General features: G+C 47.5%; 1 protein-coding gene across 1 annotated transcript in view; it reads right to left on the bottom strand.

Moving 5' to 3' along the window:
- The window catches only part of PSMB7 (proteasome 20S subunit beta 7), a 62419-nt gene that overhangs the window by 968 nt on the left and 48397 nt on the right, over window positions 1-13054 (bottom strand). Inside the window, exon 7 of the mRNA XM_520247.9 lies at window positions 2337-2488. Within this exon, the coding sequence (XP_520247.2) occupies window positions 2337-2488 (152 nt within the window). The remainder of the gene's footprint in view (window positions 1-2336; window positions 2489-13054) is intronic.

Genomic DNA, 13054 nt, shown 5'->3' with positions numbered 1-13054 from the left:
TAGCCCCAGCTGGGGTAATATCTCTGTCAAACTTGCTGTCCTTCAGAAACTACCAGAAGGCTGCTGGCTGTGCCATGACCTTGTGCTCCAGGAACACCCATCCTCTCCCCTGGACACATGGGCTAAAAGAGGGAGCAGGAAGCAGAACAAGGAGGGCAACTTCCACAGTTCTGCATCCAGGTCAGGAGCACGGTCAGCCCAGAGCGGCCTGCCTTTATTCTGCCAAGCCTCCCCCGACCCCCACCCTCTTAAAGAATCCAAGCAAAAGTACCTTTGAACAATGTGTCCCCACCCCATCAGTTTGAGGATGCCTCTCATTCCTCACACGCTGGAACCTTGGTGTCAGCGTGCAGTCTTAGAGCCAAAGTCCCACGTGGCCTCTGTGTGCCTGACTCCTCTGAACCACCCCTCAGTGTCTCCGGGAAGCTTGGACACACAAGAGCCTCCTCACCACTGTGGTGACAGTGCCCGATTTTGGCGGCACGCATTCCGAGCTTCCGCCTTACGTGCCAGTGGACTGCAAGACCGTGTGCTGGAGGGCTGCGGGCAGAGAGGCAGCAGGGACTTGCCAGGCAAGGCCCACACTGGCACATGGCACGGGATGCTTCCTCAGGCCTATCGCCCTGCCCGCACCCTAGCATCCACCCTGGGAAGGGCTCCCCTAACTCAGGCAGTGCCCCCATCTTCAGTCACTGGCAAAGAAGACAACAGGGAGAGTCCAGGGAGCCTGGACACTTGCTGCCCTTGGCCCCAGGACACCGATGGGGAGCAGACTCCCTGCAGGTTACTGCACACCCACCACACGCCCAGCAGCTTCTGGGTCGCCTTGCTGATTCTTCCCAAGCAGCCGCAAGGCGGTTTTCTTTTGTTCTTGGGTGTTTAGAGCCTCTGTTTACAAGCGGAGCAGCCCACGTCCCAGGAAGTAGGATGTGCCACTGCTGCACTCCCTGTGGATGAGGACTCCTGCGCTCAGCACAGGTTCCCTAGGCAACCACTTCTCACTGGCCCAAACGTGGCTTTCAGAGTCCTCGCCCAGGACCCTGGCCAGCCTGAATGGTGTAACCATTCCCTACCCCATCACCGCTTCACCACGGACTTGCTGAAATCACGCATCTTGCAAAATAACCAGCGAAGCAGGCTACATGGAGTACTTGGCTCCTGCCTACCTGGAGCTCGGCAAAGCCCGGTTCCCCAACACAGCTCTGGGCCTGAAAGGTGGCTTGCCTTCCTGCTAAAGGCCCGAGGGACTTCGTGGGCTCATTAGAGGTCATCTGGTTTAGCTCCATTTCCAAGACAGACTGATTTGCTGGAAGCCACCAAGCCAGCCACCAACACTCCCCAACCCCAGTGCCAGAGCTCTCTGGCCCCGTGCTGCCCCACCCCATCAGGAGCCCACTGAGCTTCCGCAAGGTTGAGTGCAGCCCACAGTGAATACCTGCTGGTTCTGAACGTTCCATTCCTTCCTTGTGAATTACTCCTGATGTGGAGTTGTGTGTGCAGTGGGAGATGGAAGCAAGCCTGCAGAAGGTGGTGCTCACTTCCTCTGGGCTAGCCGTGGAGCTGGGTGGGAGCCGCAGTTTATAAATGCCCTGTGCTGCACCCAGATGCTGCAACTAGAAGCAGCACTCAGGGAGCCCATCCTGAGCTGCCCGGGCTCCCAGAAGAGGTCAGGAGCCACAGGACGGTCAAGCAGCCAGACAATCACGAGACACTGCAAACGAGCTGCTCCTCTGGCACATGCTAGCCACCAGGTTTGGAAACCTCCCAGTTCTGCTCAGCAAATCAGCTAGAACCTTCTCCCACTGCTCTGAGTCTGGGCTGCACTACTGAGCCGAGGGGCCCACTCGGCATGTAGGCTCAGGCTCAATGGCACAACTCCCTGTAGCACAGCACACACACTAGCTCCCAAGGCCACCTCTGGGAGGCTGTTAGCGTTGCTGACTTACACCCAGTTAGGAATCTCGGGGCACTCTGAGGGAAAGTGCTGGGACTGCCCTGAAAAATGCGCCTTCTCCCAGAAATCAGGGGATTCTTTAAGACACTTGAGAAAGGACAGCAGATGATCCAAACCTCTCCCCTCTACCTCCCAGCCTAGGGCTCTTTCCTGGGCCACCCTCCACCTCTCCCATCAAATTAAATCACTTTCCTACATCTGACAGCAGCCCACTGTCATAAAGCAAGTAACAAGCCGAAGGTCTGTGTGGGAGGCTGATTCGGGAACACTGGATGTACTTAATGTGGAAAGAACCAGGAAAACTCCGTCCAGATGCCATGGAGATACCAAGGGTGGCCACGACGCCAGGGGACCCAGGAAGAACTTTGTCTCCTTCACTCACCTGGTCCCCTTCTTGTTGGGCACTGTGTATGGGCGGAGAAAATCCAGCTTGTTCTTGCTGATGACGCAGAGGTCAATGTTGCTTCCGGAGCCCAGGTCATTGAAGATGCCGGCTGCGATGGCTTCGCTCACTAGATTCTTGGCTTCCTCCTCCTGAGAAACAGAACGGCAGCAATAATGTCCCCGGCCAAACTAGGGCCTGCTCTGACATCCGCAATGTACGTCCACCAGCAGTGCGCAAGACCTCCCGAGAGACAGGTGTTGTTTTTAATGCCCATCTCACAGATGAGGAAAAGATCTCAAAGTACCTTGATGATTTACCCAAAGTTCCCGACCCAGGCCTTTAAAACTCTTTATGCATGCACCGCCTCTTGACCACATCGGACAATCACCACAAAACGATGGGCTGACAGTTACTAGAGGGTTAGTAACTTATCTTTAAAAGGGCCAGGTAGTAAATATTTTAGGCTTTGTGGCCAAAAGTCTCTACCACACCTACTCAACTCTGTCACGCTAGCACAAAACAGCCACACACAAATACATTAAAAAATGGGTACAACTGTGTTCCAATAAAACTCTATTAGCAACAGGCAGTGGGCCAGATCTGGCCCACTGACTGCAGTTTACTAACTATCCCCTGGATCAAGAATGTCCAACAATAGCTGAAAGTTACTTGAGAAAGTCAGCACTGTAGGGGGAAGAAACTAACACCAAAACACAAGCCAGTAGTTCTGGGGAAATGCTGGCAGACCAAGGGCGGGACCTCTTGCCCAAAATAATCTCTCTCTCCTACTAAGGAACCTATAGGTTCACTGAAGTAATCCATTACTTTGAATCACTCTCTCCTTTGCCCCACCTTTAAACACAAATCCCCATCCCTAATAGTTACTGGTGAACAGATGGACTCATCCCTTTCTTATCCAAGAAGCCCCATCACAGGCTATGTCCTATCACATGCTATACCAGGAGCTAGGGCTGCAGAGGTGGATGACGCCCCCAAATCCCTGCCCCCTAGGGGCTTAAGAGTCTAGCAGGGGCACCTGACCCAAGTAAGTACAATGCAGGGTAAGGCTGGCTAAAGAGCACGTGAAAAGGAGCTGGGAACACAGCTGGTCAGCAGAGCTTCAGGGAGGGCTGAAGGACAGGCTGCACACGAGGCACTCAGAAAACAGCAGTGAAACAGAAGGCAGGCAGCAACGGCAGTGGTACTGGACCTGGGGAACACCAAGTTCAAGCTCTATATACAACGAGGACAAAAATGAACCAGGCTCCCTGAAAGCAGGGAATCTAACCTGTGCTACGGCGCCTTCCCAGTCCACGAGGGTGTGAGAGTACATACACATGCAAGTGCACTCCAGCGCTCACCCAAGCAACACCCTTGGAGAAACACGGACTCCAGGCCCAAATCCAGCCTGAGACCCTCAAAGGGCAGATCCGCTAACCTCAAGTTTTCAGAAGATCTGAACCCACTGGGGGCTCCTGCTCCTCTGCCTGCCCCATGCCAGACTAGGATTCCAGTGACATAAGCGCCCTCTACAGACTCAGAAGGACAGAGAAGGTTCTGCTGGAAGTGGGCTCCTCAGCAAACCAGCAGATAGGGGTTTCTTTGATATTTATACCCCAGGTTTTTTCACTCTCACGTGACATCTATGTGGGGCCAATGAAGCCAATTCTTCTTTTGTACATATGCAGTCCTGTAAGAATGCATTCCAACGGGATCCGCTAATTAGGAATTTTCTCCTGGAATTCTCAACAGTCTATGGGGCCAGAAGCTTTCCACAAACCAGTGAAGGTGGCAGCAAAGAAAGCCTCTTAGACGAGGGGCTGGCAGCAGCTGCTATCTAGATAGACAGCAAAAGCCAACCACTAATTCAGCAAACACAACCTCATACCTAACCGCTTCCCTTTAAATGGCCTTCAGTGTGTGCACACATGGGCACATGCGGGGAGAACCATACTTATTCCCCTGTTCCCGGCCTACCACCTCTGCTCCCCCTTCTCTACCATTTAACTATCTCCTCTGCTTTGTTTCTCATCACTGCTGCTGGTGTCTAGAGCCAGCCAGCAGTACCCAGCGGACATCGCGACCCTGCGGGCAGCGCTTAGGACTGCACATTTACATTTCCCAAATGATCTGGGTAGATGGGGACAGGTGAAGACTTGGGGAAACGGAAATATACGAATGACAGGAGACATGCATATCTAGTGTCAATCCATTCGACTGGGCACAGGACAGCAGACTGCTGACAGTGCTATGTAAGATTATGAGTGATCCTCCCTCTATTTTGCAAACAGTCTGTAAGTAACTGATAAAACTTTAAAATATGCAAATTTTAAAATTATATAGTTTGATTTACTCATCAAATTATCATGTATGCTGTTATTTAAGTATGAATAAAGGCTTTTTTAAATTGGGAAAATACATCTTTTAAATTCCTTTCCTCCCCATCAATTCTAGGGAAGATCATTCCTTAAGGAAGAAAATCTCAAGTCTCTCACTTTTTTCCCCCCAGTCCCACTCCATGTCTCATATACACATGGCTGAAGACGTCAGGAGATGGAATGAAACTTAGATTTATGGAGCACCTATATGCTCACTAAAACAATCAATCAATCAATCAACATCTACCAGCACTCTAACGTGCCAAGCACTGAGTTGGGCACTTTGATGATCATCATGTTCACCCCTGCCCCCAACCATCTTTTGATGTTGGTATGGTCAAAAACTCTGGCTGACAGTCAATGACTTACACAAGGTCACACAGCAGGTAAACAAAAAATAGTAAAACAGGCCCATCAGGCCCCAGAGCCACAAGGCCGCAGCACCACACCAACTCGCAAGTAACCTTCCTTGGGCCGGGGGCTCCTCAGCTAGTCCCTGACTCAAGGCTGTGTCATTCACGCCCCACCACCAAAGAGCCTTAAGACCTGGGTAAATTTAAGAGAAGGAGGATGGTGTTTGCCAGTTTCTCTCTGGGCCAACCAGCAGCTCCTCTGATGGTCACTCCCATTGGGGGTTGGAGGGCAGTGTTTCCCAAAATACCCAAGACTACCACTTCAAGGGCCTTCTTCATTCTCAACCAAGTTAGGGCAACATCTCTACAATGCCACGCCAGATCAATATTAAGATCTAAGGTCTTATTTAACATATCCCTCCCTTAACACCCCAAACCCTCATAATCGAAACAGCGTGGAAATGACCAAAGGCTCTACTGTCCACCCACTACTTACACAGTTAATGTCTTGAACACACACCTATAGGGACCTACTATGTTCCAGGAACTGCTTCAATGCTGAATACTGTGTCTCTGACTACAGTATTTCCATACACAGAATTCTAGACACGTATGCAAATATGCTACTGGGCATATTCATACTGTGTTTTCTTTACAGTGGAATTTCACAATTAAACAACTTTTGTCTTTAACATGTGCTACCAAATATTTAAGAAAACTATCAAGAAAAACCACAAACTAAAGGCAAGAGGTGGGGAAAACACCACATTTGTATCTGTCTCCAGCCCACAATAAGCACAAGAAGCACTGTCTCTTCCTTTAGGATTAGTTCTTCGTAGGGAAACTGCACCTCCCTTTTCTGGAAGATGCAGAGTGACCTAGGGCCTGGGCAGCATCTGTCCGGGGACAGCTGCTACAGAGGGGCCTTGACAAGGGCTCTGCAGAGCCCATGACCCCAGCTGGTCAGGCCCAGGTGCGATGCTCTCTCCCACAGCCAGGGAGGCATCTGCCCCCAACCAGCTGCCTATGCATTTATGTTGCAGGTCACAAGGGAACCTCAGTGTGGAGATGGGCGAGTAGGCCTTACCCCCGTTACCAAAAAATGGCCCTCCAGGCCAACAGCAGCTTCCTTTTGCTTTCAGACGCTCAGCTAAAAGATCACCATGACCCTGATGATTAAACACCAGCTGGGGAACCCAGGTTCAAGGAGACATGGAGGCAGACAGAATGGGTTTGAATCCCCAGTCTACTACTTACTGCTGGGCAACCCTGGACAAGTCACTACACCTCTCTGAGTTTACTCTCCCGCTCTGTAATATAATGATAATAAATCCAACTTCACAAGATTACTAACAAATTAGAAATAAAGGTACAGAAAGCACCTGCTATAGTTTCTGGCACATAGCTACTGCTTAATAAATGGTAAGTTATTTAGTAAAGCAAGCCAGAGGGCTCCTAAAAACACAACTTATCTCTAAGCAGCAACTGCCTATACCAAACCCCAGGCCAGGACAAGGAGGGCCAAACAAACCTGCTGACAAATCTTCACACAGTGCCACAGAGAAGTTCCTATAATAATTAATCCAAGCAAAAAGCATACTCCCTAAAAGTTCAGAAAATATAAAAGGAACACTTCCTGCTTTATGGCTACAAAGACCAAACTAACTGGGAATATCAGTCCCCCGGGCCACCCCTGCTTCTTAAATGAGATTACAATAAGAGTGATGTACTGTACTACAAGTCAGCTGTGACAAGCAGCACTTTATAGAGCTATCTGTTTGTCTCCATCACCGCATCGCACAATGTGTCCCTGGACTCCAATGTGCAGTTCCATTTACCGCTACATGACAAATGGGCAGCACTTGTAAAAGGCACAAAGAGGTCCACATCGGCCACGTAATGGTCACCACAGCTGTACCCGAGTGCTTGAGGGGACAAAACAGACCCCCAAGTTCATTAAACTGACCAGTAATGGATCTTTCAAAAAGTGCCTTAGGAATCATACAGAAAAGGCTGAAATAAATAACTCAGCATGGAAGGCAAATCTGAAATGGTGTTTGATAAATTATTTATAACACGGGCGATTGTCTGCATTTAATATTGGAGCTACTAGTAGCATCTTTAAAAGATGATTTATGTGTTGTAATGCTATTAAACTTTATATTGGCCCACTGCTAGCTATAAAGTCTGCTGAGATTTAGAGAATGAGTTTTAAACTGTCACTGCAACATCATAGGAGATGGAGACTGCATTAAATCTTTACTTTAAACCTGTTATCTAGAGAGTTGCATTTTGTAGACACTCACAAACTGATAGATTACCTCGGCATCCACTACAGTGCAGGTCCAAAATAGTACTGCCAAGAAACTTTTTCCGCATTATTCTTGTCTACAGCTACAATCGAATTTCTCTTCTCACTTAAGTGATTTTTAGATTGGGAATGTCACCAGAGAAAAATGTAGCTGTGCCAGCCAATGGGCACTCTGGACAGTTCAGCATCAAATTAATACTCTTTAAATACACCCTCTTCATTTGACTGTTCAGCTATGCATCTCAACACTGCTTTACTTACACTGGAGGCAGGCAAAATATTAAATATGCACTTGACTGAAAACCTAACAGACTATTTTATACATAGCTTTGGAATGTGAAAGTTCATGTATATGGCAAGTCATCTGACATAACCGATTTGTAACTAAAATTTTTAAAATAATTTAAAAAGAAATAAAATTGGTTATTTGCCAGCAAATATATTGTTTATGTAGCTGAAGAGCTGGCATGGGGGGCAGAAAACAAAGAGATACTCAGCCTTTTTCCTGAGGAACAGGCCTCCCCCAGCTCCAAGGGTTTTCAAGGCAGCACCCAAGTGTCCCTTGCCTTCTGCGCCACCTCCATGCCAGGAGGAAGGGGTGCAGCTCTCCTGCCTTTGCTGAGGGAAGCAAGAATGCGGATGGCATCACGGCGGAATCCTCACAACTTTCATCCATTTCCCTGTGTCTTGCTGAGTCTATATTTAGTTCCATTAGTTCACAACCATTTGCTCCTTCATTAACCACTAAGGATTTAACTCATAAGTGAGGCAGGGGAGGGTTGGGGAGATGCTGGCCAAAGGATACAACATCTCAGAAGGAGTAAGTTCAAGAGATATATTGCACAACATAGTGGTTATAGTTAATAACAATGTATTGTATTCTTGAAAAACAGCTAAGAAAGATTTAAGTGTTCTCACCACAAAAAAAAAATTTGAGGTAATGCATGTTAATATATTAGCTTGACTTTGCCATTCCACAATGTACACAAATTTCAAAACATCATTTGCATATGGTAAGTATATACAGATTTTATTGCCAAGCCAAATAATTAATTTTTTTAAAAAGAAGGCAATCCAAATGCAGCTTGGAAAATCTTATCTTTTGTCACTTTGATTTGAAATAGCAAAAAATTCCATTCCTCTGATGATCTAGAGCAGAACAGATAAAAGTCTGGGTGTGATGAGAATTTGGACTCTAAAGAGAGAGGATGAAAATTCTGAACATCAGGGGTCCGCCCTACACCTTCTCCATCTTTGTATCCCAGGGAACTAGCCTGGTGCTTGGCATGTAGGTCAACAAATGAAAAAACGAAACGTTCACTTCAAATGCATGCATGGCTCTGCCAAACTCAAAAGACTCTGAAATCATGAGAGAGACCCCTACCAAATGGGGCAATTCCCAAACTGCACCAGTCCCAACTGGAGACCATTCAAAGACAAGTGCTTGAGAGGAGGTCTGAACACGATGTGTTTGTTGGGGGCCTGCTGACAGGCTAAGGCTCTGACTCTGCCACTGATGCGGCCTGAAGACTCATTAATGGTTGATGGTTGAATACAATTGAAAGAGCTCAAAAAAGTGTTTGAAACAGTCTCCGCGAAAGCAGCATGCTCCCTGCACTGAGTCACAGACTTGACGTATCCCATGTATAGCCACATATTTTACGGTAGAAAACTTTTTTTTTCCGGACTGGGCTGTGTGACAAGAGCAAAGGTGTCTAGAGTTTGGGGTTTGGCCTGAGCTTTCTGGGTGAATACGCCTGCCTGTGTGAATACCTAGGAATTCAGCAGAGCCGAGCTGCAGCTGGTGCTGGGCACGCTTAGAGCCGGGAGTGAGCCAGTGACTGCATCTTTAACGCCTAGCTGGTGTTGCCATTTCTTTCCTTGATAGCTTTTTTTTTGGTACCAGGATCTGGGTGACACAAATAATAAAGGAAAAACTTGCTGTGTGTGCAGGAGTTTTAGGGGTTTTAAGTGGGAATGGGAAGGGGTGCTCATGTTCACGAAATTGCCAGCCAGGTCTGTCCTAGGTCACTGAGTGATGCCTGTCAGAACTCGCAGCCAGGAAGAGATGTCAGCGGCTGCACGGCCACAATGGGCTGGAAAAGGGTAGCCCAGAATGAGGACAGCCCTGGACAGCGGGTCACTCTCTGAGCCAAAGAGTGCCCTTCGTAAGTATGAGAATAATGCCTCTGTCCAAGGAATAAAATGAGAGAAATGACCCCAACACAGCAATTTCACAAACAGGACGGTCAGCATGTCCTAGGGTCGAAGAAAACAGGCAAGGGTATGAGAGAACTAACACCAGGCACCTGCCACACCCCCGGGTCTGAGCCAAACACTTGCGTTATTTATTGAATTCCCAACTGCTGGTACAGATGAGGAAACTGGGGCTCTCAGAAAGGCTGGCTGATGCATTCAAAGGCACAAGGCTGTGTACAAGCAGGAGAGTCGGGGATGCATGCCAGGTTAGTGCCTGGCACCACCAAAGCCTGTCTTCCTATCCCACCATTAGGAAAATCTGTGGCGGGCAAGTGGTTTTGCTGGAATCCGTGACAGTGAATGGAAGGAAAAATACCTAAGCTTCCAGAGGGAAAAGAACCAAAACAGACAAGAACATATTGCTTTCCACAAGGAGAAGAAATCAATGTTCACAGCATATGTGTATACAAATATATATTTCCAAGGCTACACTGAATCAAATGTAATCAGAGAAAAAAAAAAAAAAAACAAGAAAGCCTGGGTTTAAAGAAAAGTGAGAAATATGCTCAACAATCCTCAGAATGAAAACCAGGCTGTGGCAGATACTAATAAGATCCTCATCACATTTCTCTCTTTCTGCAAAAACAACGTGGCCAGTGATAACTCTGGCAATAAACTCCTGGAGCCACGGAAAGGGCTATCACCTGAAAACACAGAGAAATGAAGTGAATCTGTTCCATGGGTCACAACAAAGCAGCAGCCAGCACTAGAATTTCTCAGGATGAGAGTAAGCAATGACAGAAATCCAGTCCTGTCAGAAGCAGAGACTGAAATCAGGGTCTGAGACCAGCAGAAGAGCCGCGTTCCCACCTCCAACATCTGGATAGGACAAAACCACTGCTAGATGCTGGGCACATGTCAGAAGGCTATCACAGGCACTGTGTTATATGACATGATCCTTCTTCCACAGCCTGACAAGGCCCAGGCAGAACCAGAAGGAGATCCAAGGAAGTACAGAGTGCCCTTGTTCTAGGAAGTTTAAAGATGGCCAAAATGAGGCAAATTTCAAATGATGCAAAACTCCTGCAAAACGGCCAGGTTAGCTTAGCTCAGCAAGCATCACGAGTGGCCTGCTATGAACACACCGCACACGCTGTGCTGAACAATGGAGACAGGCCTGAACACAGAGCCTGCCCATGAGAATTGTGGAGCCCAGAAGGGGAAACAAGGAGATAATCTCATTACAATGAGGTAAGAGCTAGCTAGAGACAGGCCTGACAAAGGAGCCACAGATGGACACGGGTCTCGTGGGGTGCAGGTGATGGAGACTGGGCAGGGTCTTGTAATACAAGTTAAAGGTAGCCAAGTCAAAGGGCAGACGTGTAGGCAGGAAGAGAGCCATGAACATGGGAAGGAGAAAGGTGTGGTCGAGTAGGTAGTTCAGTGTGGCTGATTGCCAGAGAACCTCACAGGCTATACAGACAGCCCACCCTTTATGCTAAGCAGCAGGGAGACACGAAAATTTCTACCTGGAAAATGATGTACAGTCATGTACCATGTAACATTTTGGACAACAACGGACTGCATATACAACAGTGGTCCCATAAAATTATCATGAAGCTAAAAAAACTCCTGCAGGCTGGCTATAGTGGCTCACACCTGTGACCCTGTAACGTTGGGAGTCCTGAGCTCAGAAGCTCGAGACCAGCCTGGGCAACATAGTGAGACCCTGTCTCTATAAAATAAAAGAAATTAGCCAGGTGTGGTGATGTGCACCTGTAGTCTCAGCTACTTGGGAGGCTGAGGCAGGAGGATTACTTGAGCCTGGGAGGTTCAGGTTGCAGTGAGCTGTGATCGTGCCACCGCACTCCAGCCTGAGAGACAGAGCAAAACCTTGTCTCAAAAAACGAGAGAGAAAGGAGAGAAAGAGAGAGAGATTACTATCACTTTCTACCTTCCAGTGAGGTAAGATGTAGACGCAGAAGACGGTGATACTGATGGCCCTGGCCCTGCAAAGGTCTACACCAATGTGTGTGTGTTTGTTTCTTAGTTTTTAACAAAACGTCTAAAAGGTAAAAAAATTAAAAAAAAAAATTTTTAATAGAAAAAAGCTTATAGGCCGGGCATGATGGTGCATGCCTGTAATCCCAGCACTTTGGGAGGCCAAAGCAGGAGCATCACCTGAGGTCAAGAGTTTGAGATCAGCCTGGCCAACACGGTGAAACCCCATCTCTACTAAAAATACAAAAATTAGCTGGGCGTGGTGATGCGCGCCTGCTGTCCCAGCTGCTGAGGCAGGAGAATCGCTTGAACCTGGAGGTGGAGGTTGCAATGAGCTGAGATCATGTCCTGCACTCCAACCTGGGCAAGACTCTGTCTCAAAAAACAAAGTCTATAACAAAAGAGCTTATAGACTAAGGATATAAAGAAAAATATTTTGTACAGCTGTACAATGTGCTTGTGTTTTAAGTTAAGCGTTATAAGGGTCAAAAAGTTTTTAAAATTTACAAACAAGCAAAAAGGTTACGGTAATTACCGAAATTTTTCTGTGTGTAAATTTAGTGTAGCCTAAGTGTCCAGTGTAGATAAAGTCTACAGTAGTGTACGGTAACACCCTAGGCCTTCACCTTCACTCACCACCCACTCACTGACTCACCCAGAGCAATTTCTAGTTTTGCAAGATCCATTCATGGTAAGTGCCCTAGACAGATACACCATTTTTTATCTCATACTATACATTTACAGTACCTTTTCTCCATTTATATGTTTAGATACACAAATACTTACTGCTGTGTTACAGCTGCTGACAGTATTCAGCGCAGTTAACATGCTGTACAGGCTTGTAGCCCAGGAGCAACAGGTTGCACCATAGTGTATAGGTGTGCGGAAGGCCAGACCATCTAGGTTTGTGTAAGTACATCCTATGACATTCATGTGATGACAAAATCACCTAAGGATGCATTTCTCAGAATGTGTCCCCGTTGTTAAGCAACACATAACTATAGTTCGACTTGTGCTTTTTGAAACTACGACAGGGAAGCCGTGGGGGAGGAAATGCCAAAGGCAGGAGACCAGAGAGGAGTTGATGATAATATTCTCAATGAGAGATGGTGGCGGGGCAGCAGGGCCAGGGAGGAGGATCAGCAGCAGAGCAGATGTGGGTGAGGAGGAAGCAGCAGCCAGGTGAAAGTGCAGGATGGAAAGATGTGGAGGGTGCCACCTGGACTTCTAGCCTCAGTCATAGGTGCTGACCACCCCTCTGAACAAACACAGCCTTTACACAAAGGCCTTTCATAACTTCTTGGCAATTATTTTTCTGGTGGTTGATGAGAAGACAATGGCTGACTTCTCATCAACCCACCCAAATAGAAATGATTCTATTTCCCCCCACTGCACCAGGAGGAGCTAACGCAGATCTTCTCCATGAGACCTCCAGGCACACACAGCATTCAGATAAACTCTCTGTTACTTAGG

The sequence above is a fragment of the Pan troglodytes genome, chromosome 11, assembly GCF_028858775.2.
Source record: "Pan troglodytes isolate AG18354 chromosome 11, NHGRI_mPanTro3-v2.0_pri, whole genome shotgun sequence".
Classification (NCBI taxonomy): domain Eukaryota; kingdom Metazoa; phylum Chordata; class Mammalia; order Primates; family Hominidae; genus Pan; species Pan troglodytes.
Note: the sequence above shows the minus strand (reverse complement) of the source record. Positions and strands in the feature narration are given on the sequence as shown.